Raw genomic sequence first — 19,086 nt, forward strand, 5'->3', positions numbered from 1 at the left:
TGAGAGCGGGTGCCAGCGTGGGGGGCTCAGGTGAGAGCCCGCCTCCTGGCTTGTAGGCAGTCACCTTCTCGCTGTGTCCTCACATGGCGGAGAGGACGCTCTGGTCTCTTCATCCACTTCCCAAAAACCCTAGCCCGGCCCGTGTGGCCCAGTGGTTGAGCGTCGACCTATGAACCTGGAGGTCACGGTTCGATTCCCCGTCAGGGCACATGCCTGGGTTGCAGGCTCCATCCCCAGTGGGGGGGGCGTGCGGGAGGCAGCTGATCCATGAATCTCTCTCATCATTGATGTTTTTCTCTCTCCCTCCCTCTCCCATCCTCTCTGAGATCAATAAAAATATATATTAAAAAATAAAAAAACCTTAATCCTATCTTAGGGGCTCCACCCTCAGGACCTCATCTGATCCTAGTCACCTCCCAGGGGCCCCACCTTCAAACACCATTCATGGGGGGTGGGGCAGGGCTTCAACATATGGATTTGGGGGGACACAAACCTTTAGTCCATAGCTCTTACCCTGGGCAAACGCAACACCCCAGAAACGTAGCCTCAGAAATGAAGGGGCTAGCCTGGCTGCGTGCCTCAGTTGGCTGGAGTGTCATCCCGTACACCAAAGGGTTGTGGGTTCATTCCCGGTCAGGGCACATGCCTGGTTGCGGGCTCGATCCCCAGTGGGGGGTGTGCAGGAGGCGCCAACCCATGATTCTCTGTCATCATTGATGTTTCTCCCTCCCTCCCTCTCCCTTCCTCTGTGAGATCAATAAAAACATATTTAAAATAACAATAATAATAACAACGACCTCAGCAGGTGCCCGCAGGCGGAGCCTTTATTTCAGGACACAGATGCGACAAGAACTCCAGGGGCTCGGATGCCTCGGGGTGGCCCCCCGCCCATCCTCACTTCCAGCGGCCTCCAAGGCGGCCCTTCGCTGCCCCCTTCCGGCTGCGGGAGAAGGCGGGGGTGTCAGGAGGGAGGGCTGCTCAGACCTCTGAGATGGGACCCTCAAGAGGCCCGCCCTCCATGCCCAGAGGCGGGGTTCATGCTCAAAGACCCCAGTGTCACGTGGGGTGGGTGTCCGTGCTGAGTTGAGGTGCTGGGGGGTGCTGCTTGGAGTTACGCCCATGACTGGGGGCCGTGTCTCTGCTCTGGGGCCCTGTCCTGGGCCCCAGAGGGTGTTGAGCCGCCTCCGGGGCCTCTGCCCACTGGAGGCCAGGAGCACCGGGCAGGGGGGGCGGCCAAAAGCGGGCCAGCCTTTGCCCGACGCCCCCTGAGGGGCAAGGTCACCTCCATCCTTGAGAACCCGTGACTTAGAGGGACATGGCCCTGGCTGGTGTGGCTCAGTGGATAGAGTGTCGGCCTGCGGACTGAAGGGTCCCGGGTTCCATTCCGGTTAAGGGCACATGCCCGGGTTGCGACTTGATCCCCAGTGGGGGGCGTGCAGGAGGCAGCTGATCAATGATTCTCTCTCATCATTGATGTTTCTCTCTCTCTCTCCCTCTCCCTTCCTCTCTGAAATCAATTTTTTAAAATTTTTTTATTGATTTCATAGAGGAAGGGAGAGGGAGAGAGAGAGAGAAACATCAATGGTGAGAGAGAATCACGGATCGGCTGCCTCCTGCATGCCCCCCACTGGGAATCAAGCCCACAACCCAGGTACATGCCCTTGACTGGAATCGAACCCAGGGCCCTTCAGTCCGCAGGCCGACGCTCTATCCACTGAGCCAAACCAGGTAGGGCTGAAATCAATTTTTTCAAAAATAGGGGGACATGGCGATGGTGATGGAGGCCCCGGAAGAGAGAAGAGGTTAGAGAGAAGTGACAGGGGACGAGGGACAAAGCCAGAGGAAGGGGCGGAGGGCAAGGGGGAGCGAGGGCGTGGGGCTCAGTCACACTTACAACTTCTGGGCGTGGCTGATGCGATTGTAGAGCAGGTTGATCTGCGGAGGGAGGGAGGGAGGGCGATGCTGGGACGGCGGGGGACAGGCCCGTCCACCTGCCCGTCCACCCGCCCGCCTGGCCCTGCCCCAGCCCCAGCCCAGACCCCTGGCCCCAGGCCAGCCGGGTCTCACCTCATACTTCTGCTGCTTCATCTTCTCCATCAGGTCAAACTTCTCCGACTCCAGCTGGTGGATCCAGTCGGACAGTTCCTGGGCCTTGGCCCTGGGGGGCAGACAGGGTTTGAGGATGGGGCTGGGCCACGCCCCGGCTCAGAGAGGGCGAGGGGGCTGTCCGCAGCCACACAGCACGACTCGGGATGTGGTATTCGTTTTGCCAGTGCGGTAACATTTGAGGGGAAGATGCTCAACGTGAATCGAAGCAAAGGGTTTGAAAATCTCAGCCCGCTCTCTCGCAGCCCGAAATGGAGACTCACATTCCCCCAATGTGAGAATGAGGTCATGGCGAGGGACCCCGGCTCTGGAATGGCCCGGCCCAGCGGGCGTGGCTCAGGGGTTGAGCATTAACCTATGAACCAGGAGGTCTGGTCAGGGCACATGCCAGTGGGGGGCTGGATCCCCAGTGAGGGGTGTGCAGGAGGCAGCCGATCAATGATTCTCTCTCATCATTGGTGTTTCTGTCCCTCTCTCTTCCTCTCTGAAATCAATATATACATACATACATATATATATATATATATATATATATATATATATATATGTTTAAATGTAGAAATAAAACCGGGAAAGAGCTCTGGCCAGTTTGGCTCAATGGTTGGAGCGTTCCAGTCCAGGGCAAGTACCTCTGCTGCAGGCTCCACCCCCAGCCCTAGTGTGGGTGCGAGCAGGAGGTATACTTTTTTAAAAATATATATATTTTTTATTGATTTTTTTACAGAGAGGAAGGGAGAGGATAGAGAGTTAGAAACATCGATGAGAGAGAAACATCCATCAGCTGCCTCCTGCACGCCCCCAACTGGGGAAGTGCCCGAAACCAAGGTACATGCCCTTGACCAGAATCGAACCTGGGACCCTTCAGTCTGCAGACCGATGCTCTAGCCACTGAGCCAAACCAATCAGGGCAAGGAGGTATACTTTTATTGATTTACAGAAGAGAAGACGGGAGAGGGATAGAAACATTGACGAGAAAGAATCACTGATCAGGTGCCTCCTGCACGACCCCTAATGGGGATCAAGCCCGAAACCTGGGCATGTGCCCTGACCAGGAATTGAACCAGGAACCTCTTGGTTCTTGGGCCGATGTTAAACCACTGAGCCACACTGGCCGAGTGCCAAATTTATTCTTTTTTTTTTTAATATACATTTTTATTGATTTTAGAGAGGAAGGGAGAGGGAGAGAGATAGAAACATCAATGATAAGAAAGAATCATTGATGGGCTGCCTCCTGCATGACCCCTACTAGGGATCAAGCCCGCAACCTGGGCATGTGCCCTTGACTGGAATTGAACCCAGGACCCTTCAGTACAGAGGCTGATGCTCTATCCACTGAGCCAAACCAGCCAGGGCCCAACTTATTCTTAACTGATAAAAGTCTACCGCACTGAGCTGTTGTAGGGTGAGACAACGGATGTAAAATGTCATCTTGCCGACCTTCACTCATGGGTCTCGGCACCCACAAAGAGTGGGCCCTGTATCCCTGACATGTTTCACAGAGGAGGCTACAGGGGCCCAGAGAGGGGGAGACACTGGCCCAAAGCCACACAGCACCCGGCGTCTGCGCCCCGGATCTGGCGGAGGGTCCCCAGCTCCCTGTCTCACACCCAGGCCTCCCCACCTACCGGAGCTGCTCCTCGCCCAAATGGTCAATGTCCAGAGGCTTCTTCCGCTCAGACAGGATGCGAAGCTTCATCTCCCGCCCCGTCTGGCGCTTCCCCCGCTTTTGTTCTGCCTGAGGATTGGGGAGGGGACGCCTTGAGTTGGGGTATGAATCCTCCAGATGGCTCCCCACGTCAGCACCCAGGGGCCCGGGATCCAGGCCGCCATCTCCCCCAGGACCTCAGGCATCCAGGCCCCCAGCCCCTCCTCCTCCCTCAGACCCAGGAGTCCCCAGCCCTCCTCCCTCAGACCCAGGAGTCCAGACCCCCAGCCTCCTCCCTCAGACCCAGGAGTCCAGACCCCCAGCCTCCTCCCTCAGACCCAGGAGGCCAGGCCCTCAGCCCCTCCTCCCTCAGACCCAAGAGCCCAGACCCCCAGCCCCTCCTCCCTCAGACCCAAGAGCCCAGACCCCCAGCCCCTCCTCCCTCAGACCCAGGAGTCCCCAGCCCTCCTCCCTCAGACCCAGGAGTCCCCAGCCCTCCTCCGTCAGACCCAGGAGTCCCCAGCCCTCCTCCCTCAGACCCAGGAGTCCAGGCCCCCAGCCCCTCCTCCCTCAGACCCAGGAGCCCAGGCCCCCAGCACTCCTCCCTCAGACCCAGGAGTCCCCAGCCCTCCTCCCTCAGACCCAGGAGTCCCCAGCCCTCCTCCCTCAGACCCAGGAGGGGGTCCCCCAGCTCCTCCCTCAGTCACCTCCTCCCTGGGAACCTAGACCTCAGGCCCCAGGCAGCTGAGCTCACCTTGACCAGGTAGCCCCCAAAATGGGCCCCCATGTTGGACAGGACCTTCTTCTTCTTGGCGTCATCCTCAGCCCGCTTCTTGGCCTCCTCCTCTTCCTTCCGCATTTTCTCCTCCTGTGGGAAAAGGGGTTCAACCCCGAGGCCTGACCTTCCCCCTTTGCTCCTGGGCCCTCCCTCCCTCGTCAAATATCCCCGACCGTTCTGACTCCCTCCCACCAGCACCCCGGTGAGGGCACTGAGCCCACCCAGATCACCCGAGACCTTCTCCCCGTCTCCAGACCCTCAGCCACATCTGCAAAGTCCCTTTTCCCGCGGGAGGTCCCAGGAATCAGGGTGTGAGCTGCTTGGGGACACCCTTATTCTGCCCCCCACACTACCCTACTCCCAGTCCTTAAAAGTGGTCCTAGGGGGCGCTTCCTGGATGCCACCACAGATCGCGGTTCCAAGGCCTGAAGCCATGGGCGCGTTCCAAACACTCTCACCAGTTAGGGACAGGGGGACCACTCCAGTTTGCCTGGGACAGGCGGGATGCAGGATTATCAGGGCTCAGACCAGGGAAGCCCCCGGCAAGCAGGGATGAGTTGGTCACCCAGACATCCATGGAAAGATGGGAAAAGAAACACTGGGTCTTTAGGATAGTACTAGAGGCCCAGCGCACGAAATTCGTGCACAGGGAGGCTCCCTAGGCCTGGCCTGCAATCAGGGCCCATCTCCCTGCCCCCCACCGTCCCCCCCCAGCTTGCCCTCTGTGTGGGGGGCAACTGGCAGGGCAATCAGGCCCCAGCACCGCCTGCGACCGCTGCCACCCACCCCCGGTTCCCGGTTCCCCATTGGGTGATTGGGGCCTGTGGGCTGGGGGCAGCTCCTGCATTAAGCGTTTGCCCCCTGGTGGTCAGTGCGCATCGTAGCTGACCAGTTGCTCCGAGTCCAGTCAATTTGCATATTATGCTTTTATATAGATAGACAGATAGATAGATAGATAGATAGATAGATAGATAGATGATAGATAGATATAGATAGATGATAGGTAGATTTGTTTGAGTTGCTTGATCCAGCCATGCCTGAAGCAGGATCGCCCTAGACTTTTGTTTGACAGGAGCCAATAGAACTTTCTTCCTGCTGAACCCGGCCTGGGTTGGGGTTCCTGTTCCTTCCACCTGAAAGGTCCTTGAGTAACACAGTGTGAGGACCTTGGGGGGACCCCAGAGAATATCATGAATGGAAACTGGAGAGCCCAGCTCAGCGCAAAAAGGAACATTGGGGCTCCCCCAGGGAGGCACCCACCGCCAGCCGGGCCTGCCGCTCCCGCTCCTTCTCGGTTCTGAAGCGCTGCTGCTGCGCTCTCTCCGCCCGGCGCCGCTCCTGGGGGGCGGAGAAGAATGAGGGGGTGCAGGCACCACCACCCACCCGCGACCCCCCACCCCGCAGTCAAGGTCCAGAGCAAAAAAAAAAAAAAAAAAAAATGCACACGTTTGCGTGTGGCCAGACGTGGGTCCATTTCCTAATGTTTCGGCCTCGGGACGGGATTGGACAGGACCTGTTCTCCGTTATCCCCCCAGGACCCAGAGGATGGCACCACCCGGCGGGGGGAGGGAGGACTTGGGGGGGCCCCACCGCCACCCCGACTCACAATGCGGTCTTTCAGCGCAATGAGCTCCTCCTCCTCCTTCTTGCGCTGCTCGAAGTGCACGTCGATGAGCGTCTGCAGCTCCAACAGGTCTTTCTCCATGCGCTTCCGGTGGATGTCCTGCAGGACGCGGCGTGGGAGCCCCATCATTCCGGTGGGAGCCCCATCATTCCCGTGGGGGCCCCATCATTAGGGGGGGAGCCCCATCATTCCCGTGGGGGCCCCATCATTCCCGTGGGGGCCCCATCATTCCCGTGGGGGCCCCATCATTCCCGTGGGAGCCCCATCATTCGCGGGCAGCGCCCCTGAGGCTCAAGTGGGGCGCCCTTCCCCGCAGGAATCCGCGGCGTTGACAGTTCACAGAATGCCCAGCAGGTGGCAGCAAAGCACCGTGTTCGGACCCTACTTGGCTTTTTTTTTCTTTTTTCTAATTTGCATTAAGGCAGCCTAAGGGTTTGCAGCTGCTGGAAGGCGGAGGGGGGAGAGGGGGTTACTTACATCGAAGTCCACACGTTCCCCTTCCGGGATCTTCGGGGGGATCAGTGGAGGTACCACGGGGCGGCTGGGGGCAGGGGGAAGAAGAGGAAGACGGTGAGGGTTGGGGGTCCCTGATACTCCCCGCCACCAGCTATCCGGGTTCTGGGTCCCCCCAATCCCAGGGACTCAAGGAAACACACATCTGATTTCCAGGACTTGCTACAAACAAACTACTCTCACGTGTTATGTTAATTACATGTTGCAATGATGAAATGTCACAGATCACAGGTTGAATAAATACGATATTGGGATTAGCTGGGCCGGTGTGGCTCAGTGGTTGAGCGGCCACCTGTGCGCCAGGAGGTCCCTGGTTCGATTCCCGGTCAGGGCAGCTGCCGGGGTTGCAGGCTCCATCCCCAGTGTGGAGCCTGTAGGAGGCAGCCGGTCCATGATTCTCTCTCTCTCTCTCTTTTTTTTTTTTTCTCTCTTTTTTTCAAAAATATTTTTAATTGATTTTTTACAGAGAAGAAGGGAGAGGGAATAGAGAGTTAGACACATCCATCAGCTGCCTCCTGCACACCCCCTACTGGGGATGTGCCTGCAACCAAGATACATGCCCTGACCGGAATCGAACCCGGGACCTTTCAGTCCGCAGGCCAACGCTCTATCCACTGAGCCAAACCGGTCAGGGCCATGATTTCCTCTTATCATTGATGTTTCTCTCCATCTCCCTCCTCTCTGAAATCAACAAGAATATTTCTGGGAGGAGGAAAAAGATTAGTTCTATGTGTTTTGTCTTACTTTGTAAAATGCGGCTCGTAAAAATATTTTCAAATAGATTTTATTGATTTGAGAGAGAGAGGGAGATAGAAACATCAATGATGAGAGGGAATCATTGATTGGCTGCCTCCTGCACGCCCCCTAGTGGGGATCGAGCCCACAACCAGACATGTGCCCTTGACTGGAATTGAACCTGGGACCTTTCAGTCTGCAGGCCAAGGCTCTAGCCACTGAGCCACACCGGCTAGGGTAAAAATGGTCAAATTTAAGGTTACTGGTACATGCAGAGCTTGCATTATATTTGTATTGGGCAGGGCTGCAGGGGTGCGGTCACCCCTCCCCCCCCCCCCTCTCTCTCTCTCTCTCTCTCTCTCTCTCCCCTCCCACCCTATCCCTGAAGGTGGGCAACATACTCAGGAGGATGTGATTGGGGGACACACACACACCCCCGCTAGGATCTCACCTTGGTTTGGGGCGCTCCTCCTCTGGTGAAAGGATGCAAACAGAGAATTAGCCAGAGCTCATGGGGGGCTGAGGAGGGAACCCCCAAGCCTTGCCCCTGGGAGCCCAGTTCCCTCCTCCAGCCGCTCTGGGGGGTCAGGGAGGGCATGGGGGGGGGACGGGGGAAGGGAAACCAGGGTGGCCGCAAAGGAAAAAAGAGGGTCACACGCGTCATATATACATTCAGAACCGGCATGGGGACCCCTCCCGCCTTTCTGGGGACCCAGCAGCCAAGCCCCAGACCCCAGGCCCTCCCCCTTCGACATACCCAGAGCTCCTGCCCTCCTTCCTCCGGACCTACCGGTGCAGGGGAACTCCCCCCCCCCCCCGCAAGCCCTCTCTTCATTCGGGGTCCCCAGCCCCCAGCCCTTGGTGGGGGGTGGGGGGGACACAGGCACCCAGACTCCGGGCGCCTGACCCTTCTGCAACCCAGGCCCTGACCTTCGAATGTATATGGAGCAGAAAAGTGGCAGCCGGGGTCGGGGGTGAAGGTGGGGGCGGGTGCCTCCCCGCAAACACCCAACCCTTCTGTGAGCTCCCCTCCCGGCGGGGAGGGGGCGGGGAGAAGGCTTGGGTGTCGGTCCCTTTAAGGCGGAAGGGAAAGGGCTCCAGTCGCCGCGGGGCGATTCCCTTCCCGACCGCCAGGGGGCGCGCGCTCTCGCGGCTTAAAGGACCGCGTCCGGGGCGGGGCGGGAGAGAGTCCCTGGGGACGTCTGGTTCCCGAGGATATCAGGGTGCCGGGGGAGCCCCGAAACCATTCTCGGGAAGCGAAGCCGCCGCGGTTACCTCGCTCTACCACCGGCTCCGGCTCCTCGGGGGCTGGGGAGGCGCAGGGGAGAAGCGAGGGTGGGGGGAGGGAGGTGCGGGGAGCGGGAGCGGCCACGCCGGCGTGCGGGGTGCGGGGTGCGGGGTGCGGGGTGCGGGAGGGGAGAGAGGGGAGAGGCTATTAGAGGAACTGAAACCCAGGCCATCGGGGGCCCCCACCCCGGCTGCCACCGGGGGACAGAGGTCCCCGCCCCCCCCCCACCCCCTCCCCCACCCCGGCCCCGCGTCCAGCTCCAGCCTGCGGGGTCCGGGGCCTCACCTTCCTCCTCCTCCTCCTCGGCAGCCTCCTCCTCTGGAAGGGGCGGGGGGCAAAGGGGAGAGGCCGTTAGGAGCCCCGGGAGTCGGGGGCGGGGGGCGGCAGAGACTGGGGGTGCGGGGGGTCGGGGTGCGGGGGGCACTGAGCTTTCCCACTGGCCGCGCGGAGGTCGCAATGGAAACGCCCCGAACCCCGCCGCCTGGCTCAGTGGGTGAGCCGCGACCTAGGAACCAGGGGACCCGGGTTCGATTCCCGGTCGGAACACAGGCCCGGGGTGTGGCTCCATCCCCGCTAGGGGGCGTGCGGGAGGCAGCCGGTCCATGATTCTCTCTCATCATGGATGTTTCCCTCTCTCTCTCTCCCTTCCTCTCTGAAATCAATAAAGATACATTAAAAAGAAAAAAGAGCCCTAGCCGGTGTGGCTCAGTGGATAGAGCGTCGGCCTGCGGACTGAAGGGTCCCAGGTTCGATTCCGGTCAAGGGCATGTACCTGGGTTGCGGGCACATCCCCAGTGGGGGGTGTGGAGGAGGCAGCTGATCGATGTTTCTCTCTCATCGATGTTTCTCTCTATCCCTCTCCCTTCCTCTCTGTAAAAAGTCAATAAAATATATTTTTAAAAAAATCTATTAAAAAAAGAAAAAGAAAAGAAACAAGAAACAGTTCGGGAAACCAGGAGGGTGGGCTCGCCGGCCCCTCTGCACCGCCCCTCCCCGGGGACCCACCTGGTCTGCGCCCCCAAGGCCGGCGCCTCCCACTCACCTTCGGGCTGCTCCCTGCAGACGGGGATGGGGGCGGGGGGAGAGAAAGAGGGAGGGGGAGAGAGTTAGACACCTGGGAGGAGGGAGAGGGGCCCCCCTTCTCCAGCCCCCCGCCCTCCCGCCAGCATCACTCACTCCTCATATTCCTGCTCCTCCGTGTCCGACATCCTGGTGCAACCTGAGGACCACAGAGAACAGGGGGAGTTGGGGGGGGAGTCCCCAAGGAGGGGCTGGGGGCCTGGGCTCCTGGGTCTGAGGGAGGAGGCTGGGGGCCTGGACTCTTGGGTCTGAGGGAGGAGGCTGGGGGCCTGGGCTCCTGGGTCTGAGGGAGGAGGCTGGGGGCCTGGGCTCCTGGGTCTGAGGGAGGAGGGCCTGGGGGCCTGGACTCCTGGGTCTGAGGCCTGGGGTTTGACTCCTAAGCCGAGTGAGGACACAGGGCTTGGGGAGGTGCGGGCCAGGCCCCCCCATAACTCCCCCCCCCCAGCTGTCCTCTTTTGTCTTATGACACGTCCCTGGGAACCCGATCTGAGCGGGATTAGGAGAAGGCATTGGGGACAGAGGGCGCCTGAAGACAATAGCTGCCCCACCCCCAGGGGCTATTTCGGGGGAATGTCATGACAGGAAGACAGGGGACATCTCCTAAAAAGGGTCTCGTCTGTGTGTGGGGGGGTGGGGGCTCCTGGGAGAAGACACCCAAAGGCCGGGAGGGCGAGGTCCTCTCCCACCCCTGACCCCACCCCTCCCCTCTGGCTGGGCTCTTCCCACCCGTCTCCTTCACCTTCACCCCCAGCCTGGGGGGAGGCAGGGTGCCCCAAGAGCAGCGTCTCTCCGCAGGCCTCACCCTCACCCCTAAATAGACCCCCCCAATCCCTGGCACCCCCCGGCCCCGAGGTGCCTAAGCCCCAGTGCCCACAGATCCTGACTCGCCCAGTGTATGGCTCACCAGGCCTGGCCCGACTCAGAGACCCCGGTTTGGCACCTCCTGAGCTCTGAAACCTCGTGATCGTAAGACCCCAACACCCGTGCCAACCTCAGAGCCCCGATTCCCGAAGCCCCTGATGATGACACGAGAGGTTCCGCCCCCTCCAGTCCCAAGAGCACAGACCTTGACCCCTCAGCTCCTAGAACCCGGTTCGGACCCCCTGTTCCTGACCTCCAGGCCACTGGACTGACATCCAAGCCCAGACACCCCCAAGCTCTGAGATTCCCTGACTCCGGCTCCCGAGGGCCTAAGGTTATTTTCTGGGACCCCCCAATCCAGGCTCCCCCAGATTCTGTGTCCCCCAAAGCTCATCTCCAGGCCCCTCTGCCTCATGCCTCTTCTCCACACCCCGCCCTCATCGCAGGAAGCCTTACCTAGGGCTGGGTCTGCAGAGGCATGAACGTGAGGGGCAGCTGCAGCACCCCTTTTATAGTGAGCTCGGCCCCGCCCCCAGGGGGAGGGAGAATTCCTTTCCCCAAACACTAGTTCCCCCCCCCCAAGCCCCCCTCAGGCTGCCCTGCCCCCACTCAGGCTCCATGTCAGCGATCCAGGCCCTGCTGGCTGCTGAGACCCTTCTGCACCCCATCAGCGCCTCCTGGGGGCTCAGGGCTGGGCCAGGGACCCCGTGCTCCCCGCCGCCCTGTGGCACTACCCGTGGTGGCCCTCTCTGCTTTGCAGCCCCTGGGCTTAGCACACAGAGGCCCTTAGAGAACGCATTATTTTAAGAAATAATATTTTTATTGATCTCAGAGAGGAAGAGAGAGACAGAAACATCAACGATGAGAGAGAAGCATGGATCAGCTGCCTCCTGCACGCCCCCACACTGGGGATCGAGCCCGCAACCCGGGCCTGTGCCCTTGACCGGAATCGAACCCGGGACCCCTCGGTCCGCAGGCCGAGGCTCTATCCACTGAGCCACACCGGCCAGGGCGAGAGTGCATGTGGATGAGGGGTGCGCGGACAGTTTCCCTTTCTACGGCTCCTGTCCCCCTTTCTGTCTCTCTATCTCTGTCTCTCCTTTGTCTCTGTGACTCTCCACTGTGTGTGTCTCCATCCATCTCTCTGGCTCCCCCCTCCCTCCCCGCCCCCACCCTTTGTCTGCCACCGGGATTCCACCCTGGTGACAACAGGCACTAAAGCGGGGAAGCAGGTGTGCGTGGGGGGAGGGGCGAGGGAGGGGTGTCAGGCCCGCACGACCTTATCCCCTGCCCCCCACCTCCATCTGACAGGGACCTTTTTTGGTATCTCCCTCCCTCCTCCCCTGCCAAGCCAGGACCTTGACCTCCAGGGGAGCCAGCCCTGGCGAGGGAGCGCCTCACCCCTCACCCACCCACCCCCGCCCCCCTCGGGCCTGTGGGTGTCTCTCCTCGCGCCCCCCCCGCCCCCCCCCCCGTTTGCAATGCCATCTCCCTTTCTATACATGTCTCCGCCTTTCCCTTTGGGCCTCTGCTTTGGGTTCTCCATGCGTCTCTGTTCTTCACTCCGAATGTCCCTCTGAGAGTTCTTTTGCTTGTTTGTTCATCCTCATTTGAGGATATTTTGCCAATGATGTTTTAGAGAGTGGGAGAGAGGAGGAGGAATAGAGAGAGAGAGACATGGATGTGAGAGACACACATGGATTGCTTGCCTTCCGCACTTGCCCCAACCTGGGGCCGGGGATGGAAGCTGCAGCCAGGTCGGTGCCCTTGGCCAGGAATCAAACCCAAGATCTGGCAGTGCTCCGGCCAGTGCTCTCACCACTGAGATCACTGGCCGAAGTTCTCTTGTCGCTGCATCCGTGGGAGCCTGTGTGTCTGCCTCTCTTGGTGCCTGTCTCCCGGTCTCCTGGGTGTCTGTCTGTGACCCTGTGTCTGTCTCTCTCTGGCTCTGTGTCCCTGTCCCCCCCCCCTTTTGAGCTCCTCTGGGTCTGTGTCCCTGCAGTCACCCCTCCGGGAGCCCTCATTTCTGTCTCAGCTCCGTCTCCCTGCCCTTGTGTCTCTCTCTCCAGTTTCCGGTCCTTTGCACTTCTTCCCATGAACCCGGCTTCCCCCTCTCGCTTTCATTCTGTGTATTTTGGGGTCTCAGCATCCCTGTGCCCTCCACCCAGGGCAGAGGAGCCCAGAACGCCCCCTGCTGGAGACCCAGCTCTGCCCTGATGTGCCTGTGGCTTCCGGGAGCCTGGCCCTCGGTTCTCCGGACTCCCACACCCAGGCCCCCACGTGGCAGGCACACACACAGCCTCTCCCAGCTCAGACACAGCTTTATTCCTCAGGGTGGGCGGGAGGCTCAGCCCTCAAACTTCTTCTTGCGGCCCTCCATGCCGCTCAGAAGATCGATGTTCTTGCGCCAGTCTCCCACCTCCCGGTTTTCCTGGGAAACGGGGTCAGAGGTTAGAATGCCTTCCCTCAAATATCCTCCAGCTGCCCTCCAGCCCGCAGGGCCACTCTGGACGTCTGACCAAGGGTCTGGGTCTGGAGCGCTCCCTGCCCCTCAACATCCCATCCACATTGATCCATGCAATTCCTGTCTCCCTCCTGCACTGCCTGTCTCCCTCCTGCACTTCCTGTCTCCCTCCTGCACTTCCAGTCTCCCTCCTGCACTTCCTGTCTCCCTCCTGCACTTCCTGTCTCCCTCCTGCACTTCCCGTCTCTCTTCTGTACTTCCCGTCTCCCTCCTGCACTGCCTGTCTCCCTCCTGCACTTCCTGTCTCCCTCCTGCACTGCCTGTCTCCCTCCTGCACTGCCTGTCTCCCTCCTGTACTTCCTGTCTCCCTCCTGCACTTCCTGTCTCCCTCCTGCACTTCCTGTCTCCCTCCTGCACTTCCTGTCTCCCTCCTGCACTTCCTGTCTCCCTCCTGTACTTCCTGTCTCCCTCCTGCACTTCCTGTCTCCCTCCTGCACTTCCTGTCTCCCTCCTGCACTTCCTATCTCCCTTGTGCACTTTCTGTCTCCCTCCTGCACTTCCTGTCTCCCTCCTGCACTGCCTGTCTCCCTCCTGCACTGCCTGTCTCCCTCCTGCACTGCCTGTCTCCCTCCTGCACTTCCTGTCTCCCTCCTGTACTTCCTGTCTCCCTCCTGCACTGCCTGTCTCCCTCCTGCACTGCCTGTCTCCCTCCTGCACTGCCTGTCTCCCTCCTGTACTTCCAGTCTCCCTCCTGCACTTCCTGTCTCCCTCCTGCACTTCCCGTCTCCCTCCTGCACTTCCCGTCTCTCTTCTGTACTTCCCGTCTCCCTCCTGCACTGCCTGTCTCCCTCCTGCACTTCCTGTCTCCCTCCTGCACTGCCTGTCTCCCTCCTGCACTGCCTGTCTCCCTCCTGTACTTCCTGTCTCCCTCCTGCACTTCCTGTCTCCCTCCTGCACTTCCTGTCTCCCTCCTGCACTTCCTGTCTCCCTCCTGCACTTCCTGTCTCCCTCCTGCACTTCCTGTCTCCCTCCTGCACTTCCTGTCTCCCTCCTGCACTGCCTGTCTCCCTCCTGCACTGCCTGTCTCCCTCCTGCACTGCCTGTCTCCCTCCTGTACTTCCTGTCTCCCTCCTGCACTTCCCGTCTCCCTCCTGCACTTCCCGTCTCTCTTCTGTACTTCCCGTCTCCCTCCTGCACTGCCTGTCTCCCTCCTGCACTTCCTGTCTCCCTCCTGCACTGCCTGTCTCCCTCCTGCACTGCCTGTCTCCCTCCTGTACTTCCTGTCTCCCTCCTGCACTTCCTGTCTCCCTCCTGCACTTCCTGTCTCCCTCCTGCACTTCCTGTCTCCCTCCTGCACTTCCTGTCTCCCTCCTGCACTTCCTATCTCCCTCGTGCACTTTCTGTCTCCCTCCTGCACTTCCTGTCTCCCTCCTGCACTGCCTGTCTCCCTCCTGCACTGCCTGTCTCCCTCCTGCACTGCCTGTCTCCCTCCTGTACTTCCTGTCTCCCTCCTGCACTTCCTGTCTCCCTCCTGTACTTCCTGTCTCCCTCCTGCACTGCCTGTCTCCCTCCTGCACTGCCTGTCTCCCTCCTGCACTGCCTGTCTCCCTCCTGCACTGCCTGTCTCCCTCCTGCACTTCCTGTCTCCCTCCTGCACTTCCTGTCTCCCTCCTGCACTTCCTGTCTCCCTCCTGCACTTCCTGTCTCCCTCCTGCACTTCCTGTCTCCCTCCTGCACTTCCTGTCTCCCTCCTGCACTGCCTGTCTCCCTCCTGCACTTCCTGTCTCCCTCCTGCACTGCCTGTCTCCCTCCTGCACTGCCTGTCTCCCTCCTGCACTTCTCATCTCCCTCCTGCACTTCCTGTCTCCCTCCTGCACTTCCCGTCTCTCTTCTGTACTTCCTGTCTCCCTCCTGCACTGCCTATCTCCCGCCTGTACTTCCTGTCTCCCTCCTGTACTTCCTGTCTCTCTCCTGCACTTCCTGTCTCCCTCCTGTACTTCCTGTCTCCCTCCTGCACTTCCTGTCTCTCCTCTGTACTTCCTGTCTTTTTCCTGCTCTGCCTATCTCCCTCCTGTACTTCCTGTCTCCCTCCTGCACTTCCTGTCTCCCTTCTGCACTTCCTATCTCCCTTGTGCACTTTCTGTCTCTTTTCTCTCATGCACTTCCTGTAACCCCCATTCCCATTCTGACTCCAAGCTACTTCCCTTCTCCTAATGCACTTCTAGTCTCCCCCTTCTACTTCCTGTTGAAGAATCCTCACCAGAGTCTTCTCCCCAAAATTCCAAAAGTCCTCCCCTCAGGCCAGGCCCTGGGACCGCTGCCCCCACACCCTCTCCGCTGGGTCCCCTTTCCGGGCCCAGCCACACTCACCTTCTCCGTGTCCTCCTTCTTCACCTGCTTCAGGTGGGCCCGCAGGTCCAAGGACTCCTTAGCCTTGGTCCCCAGCAACGCCTGCATCATGGCATCCGCCGAGATCCGCACCCGCCGCAGCGTGGGCCGCTTGAACTTGCCCCGGAGGTCAAGGATCTTCTGGGTCAGATCTGTGATCTGGGCGGGGGGGGGGGGGGGCAAGGGGAGGTGGAGACCTCTCCCTCCACTTCCCCCTCCCACCACTCCTCCACCCTCCCCTGGCCTCCTATCCCTACCCAGGCCCCATCCAGGCTTTTCCTAGCTCAGGCTCCCACTGCCTCTGGGGTAAAATCCCAGCTCCCCATCCCAACCTGGAAACCCTCCCAGATCGGCCCAGCCACGTCTCTCTGAGAACCAGTGACACATCCCCGCCCAGCAACAGGCATCTCACGGTTCATTGCAGTCCACACCTCAGCTCCTTTACCAACACCTGGCGCTCCAGGCACACATTTCACATATTTTCTGCTGTCCCACCTCCCCTGCCTGGAACAGCCGGGCCTGGCCATATGGTAGCCAACCTTCTGCTCGCTCCCTGCCAGACTCACGGAGCTGACCTGGGATCCTCCACCACAAGGGGCCGGGCTGAGACCACAGCCCCAGACACTGCCTCACACCCTGACGGGACCCACAATGCCCATGCCTCCCACCTCCGTGATGTTCTTGGTGACTTTTGCCTCCACATCGTATCTCTCCTCGTCCACTTTGTCTATGCGGGCATGGAGCTGCCGGCACAAGTCCTGGTAAAGAAATGTGGCTTATGTGGTAGGGGAAGGCTGGGCACCCGGACTCCTGGGTGTGAGGGAGGAGGGGCTGGGGCCTGGACTCCTGGGTGTGAGGGAGGAGGGGCTGGGGGCCTGGACTCCTGGGTGTGAGGGAGGAGGAACTGGGGGCCTGGATTCCTGGGTCTGAGAGAGGAGGGGCTGGGGCCTGGACTCCTGGGTCTGAGGGGCTGGGGGTGAATATCTGGTTGTGAAGTAGACTGAAGCTGGTCTCTGGGAAGCTGAGAACAAAGCCGAACTCCAGAGCCACTAAACCTGCGAATCTACAGAATTAGGGACAGAGGAACCGCCCTCTGGGTTTTGAGACTGTAGGCACCTTGCAGGCCACACACATGTCTGAACTCCTGAGGCTAAATATTGGGAGATCCGGCCCCCAAGGTCCTGGGCGGAAGGGGGAGGAGAGTGACTGTACCCGAGCCCCAAGATGCAAGACTGGACAGAGGAGCCCAGGGCCTCGGGCTGGGCAGGGGACCCTGCTTCGAGCCTGTACCTGCAGCTCCTCGAAGCTCAGCCCGGCCACCTCCAGGGGCTGGCACCGCGTGCTCAGAGCGCGGCCCTTCTCCCCGCGCCGCTCCTCTGCCTCGCGCTCCAGCTCCTGCTTCCCTATCTGCAGCATCAGGGTCTGCGAGAGGAGGCTGGACCTCAACCCGCGGTGGGGAGCGGGAAGAAGACCCGCTGGAAGGCTGCCGGTCCTCTAATGCCAGCTCTGGCCTTCGGTCTTTCCGGGTCCCGCCCCCTCAAGGTCCAGCATTCCTAGGCTCGCCGCAAAACCACGCCCCCAACACTCCAAGCCCCACCCACTCCCACATTCGAAGCCTCAAGCTCCGCCCCCCAGGGACGCCTAGGCTGCCTCTCCAGGCCGGGTCTCACCTTCAGCTGCAGTTTTCTCGAGGCGGAGATCTTCGACTTTTTCTGCGGGGATGAGATGGAGAGAGGAAGGAGCAGGAAGGGGGGCGCGCAGGTAGGCAGTGGGCGGGGCTTAAGAACCCGCCCCTCAAGCCAGGTCCAGATTTGATCCCGCCTCCAATTCCAGCACTCGGCTTACGAGAGGCCACGCCTCTCAGTCCCAACCACCAATCAGGGCCCCTGACTCTGGGTAGGCCCCGCCCAGAGGCCTACCCAGGTTCCCACGAGCAACCGCGGTTCCCACGAGCAACGGAACTCCGCCCATGGGCAGCGCTCACCAATCCGAGCCCGGTCCGGTGCGAGACTCCGCCCATATGCAGCGCTCACCAATCCGAGCCCGGCTCGGTGCGAAACTCCACCCCTCAAACTTCCGTCATCCACTGGGGCTCCGCCCAAGGCCCAAACCCCGCCTCCCTGAAGGCCACGGCCCCGCCCCTTTTTCCCACGGTGCGGGGTAGCCTCCTAAGACTCTGAATCCAGGCCCCGCCCCGGCCCCGCCCACCGCGCGGGCCCGGCTCACCTTGGCGTGCGGCTCGGTGGCATAGGCGCGGTAGTTGGCGGAAGAGCGCCGTCGCATGGGAGCGGGTTGGGGTTCCCCAGCCTGGGATCAGGGGACCGAGCCGCGTCACCACCCGGACCCTCAGCCCCCCTCCCTGCCTCCCGCCCCGCCCCGCCCCGCCCCGCCCGGGGGTCCAGCCCATCCCGCTCTCACCGCATCGCCGCTCCTGGGGGGAGAGAAAGCAGGAAAGGGGGTTCATGTTGGGCCTGTGGTCTGTCCAGTCCGCCTCCAAAGGGATCCCAGGAAGCCCCTCTGACCAACAGGTCCTGCCACCAGCTTCCCAGTCTCGGGTCCAAGGAGTCTGATTCTCAAACTCTTACCGCATCCCGACCTCCAGGATTCCTGACCTCCCACCCCCCTTCTCAGGCCAGGGGTCCAGACCGCAGCCCTCACCCCTGCAGGAGATCGCCCACCTCCCCGTGCCTGGGGCTCAGGGGACAGGCTGCACTCACTCGTCCGCCATGCTGAGACTCCGGCCAGGAGCTGGAGGGGGCAGAGAAGGGACGAGAGGCTCTTGGAGAGTCAGCGAGGGGGCGTCCGGGGTGACCTTGAAGGCCCCAGGGACTTCAGTCTCGTCCGGGCCGCTCAAGCCTCACTGAGGACACTGATAAAGGGCGAGGACAGCGACTAAATATACTGCTCCCCCCGCCCCCTGCCCAGGATGCGAGATAACGGGGCGCGTGAGGGGTGGGGCGGGCAGTACTCCAGCTAGATTATCCAAAAACAGAGTCGCCTGGGAATCTGGCCCCTTCACTCTGATAGGAGTCCAGGCCCCTAACACCTCCTCCCTCAGACCCAGGAGTCCAGGCCCCCAGCCCCTCCTCCCTCAGACCCAGGAGTCCAGGCCCCCAACCCCTCCTCCCTCAGACCCAGGAGTCCAGGCCCCCAGCCCCTCCTCCCTCAGACCCAGGAGTCCAGGCCTCCAGCCCCTCCTCCCTCAGACACAGGGGTCCAGGCCCCCAGTCCTCCTCCCTCAGACCCAGGAGCCCAGGCCCCACCCCCTCCTCCATCAGATCCAGGAGTCCAGGCCCCGAGCCCCTCCTCCCTCAGACCCTGGAGTCTGCACCCCAGCCCCTCCTCCCTTAGACTAAACTGCCACCTCCATGAGGGCGGAGCCTGTCTGTCTTTTCCATCACCTGATGGTGGGTGTCAGTGCCGGAAGCCATTGCCACGCAATACATTGTGTTGACTTATTTGAGGATCCACGTGCGTGGTGCGGGGCACTCAGGCCCAGCACTGGGAAAGCCACTCCCCCTCCACTTGGAAAACCAGGAATCTGGTCTCCGCTGTCTGTCCTCTCCTGACCTCTCCTGGCCCCTCCCCTCCCCCAGCCCTGGAG

At 60.9% G+C, this 19,086-nt stretch overlaps 2 protein-coding genes across 4 annotated transcripts; both read right to left on the reverse strand.

Annotated features, from left to right (window-relative positions):
* Positions 1–798: 798 nt before the first annotated feature.
* On the reverse strand, positions 799–9,171 carry TNNT1 (troponin T1, slow skeletal type). 3 transcript variants are annotated; one of them, XM_081107183.1, is made up of 11 exons: positions 8,975–9,171; positions 8,677–8,709; positions 7,853–7,874; positions 6,631–6,694; positions 6,136–6,252; positions 5,790–5,867; positions 4,506–4,619; positions 3,732–3,841; positions 2,068–2,158; positions 1,895–1,935; positions 799–940 (listed from the first exon to the last, which is right to left on the reverse strand). In XM_081107183.1, exons 5-11 carry the CDS (start codon positions 6,232–6,234, stop codon positions 895–897), a joined length of 579 nt encoding a protein of 192 aa, XP_080963309.1. In that variant the 5' UTR covers positions 6,235–6,252; positions 6,631–6,694; positions 7,853–7,874; positions 8,677–8,709; positions 8,975–9,171; the 3' UTR covers positions 799–894. The 3 variants fall into 3 exon arrangements, with proteins under 3 accessions (XP_080963309.1, XP_080963310.1, XP_080963308.1); XM_081107184.1 differs by lacking the exon at positions 8,975–9,171 and having other exon boundaries at positions 8,159–8,709; XM_081107182.1 differs by lacking the exons at positions 6,631–6,694; positions 7,853–7,874; positions 8,677–8,709; positions 8,975–9,171 and having other exon boundaries at positions 6,136–6,475.
* A 3,763-nt stretch (positions 9,172–12,934) lies between these two features.
* Positions 12,935–18,351, reverse strand: TNNI3 (troponin I3, cardiac type). The gene is made up of 7 exons (XM_081107185.1): positions 18,191–18,351; positions 17,709–17,789; positions 17,153–17,194; positions 16,773–16,904; positions 16,151–16,240; positions 15,465–15,641; positions 12,935–13,061 (listed from the first exon to the last, which is right to left on the reverse strand). Exons 2-7 carry the CDS (start codon positions 17,763–17,765, stop codon positions 12,978–12,980), a joined length of 582 nt encoding a protein of 193 aa, XP_080963311.1. The 5' UTR covers positions 17,766–17,789; positions 18,191–18,351; the 3' UTR covers positions 12,935–12,977.
* Between the last annotated feature and the right edge of the window lie 735 nt (positions 18,352–19,086).

The sequence above is a fragment of the Myotis nattereri genome (genome assembly GCF_964212035.1).
Source record: "Myotis nattereri genome assembly, chromosome: 15".
NCBI classification, from domain to species: Eukaryota; Metazoa; Chordata; class Mammalia; order Chiroptera; family Vespertilionidae; genus Myotis; species Myotis nattereri.

Excerpts from the sequence above, each read along its gene's own strand:
- TNNT1 (XM_081107182.1), bottom strand. The coding sequence starts at position 6,282 with ATGATGGGGCTCCCACGCCGCGTCCTGCAGGACATCCACCGGAAGCGC. Across the intron at positions 5,868-6,135 it reads TTGCGCTGAAAGACCGCATT|GAGCGGCGCCGGGCGGAGAG; the intron begins GTGAGTCGGGGT and ends TCCGCCCCCCAG. Across the intron at positions 3,842-4,505 it reads TTGGGGGCTACCTGGTCAAG|GCAGAACAAAAGCGGGGGAA; the intron begins GTGAGCTCAGCT and ends CCCAATCCTCAG.
- TNNI3 (XM_081107185.1), bottom strand. The coding sequence starts at position 17,765 with ATGCGACGGCGCTCTTCCGCCAACTACCGCGCCTATGCCACCGAGCCG. Across the intron at positions 17,195-17,708 it reads CCACCGAGCCGCACGCCAAG|AAAAAGTCGAAGATCTCCGC; the intron begins GTGAGCCGGGCC and ends TCATCCCCGCAG. Across the intron at positions 13,062-15,464 it reads AGAAGGAGGACACGGAGAAG|GAAAACCGGGAGGTGGGAGA; the intron begins GTGAGTGTGGCT and ends CCCGTTTCCCAG.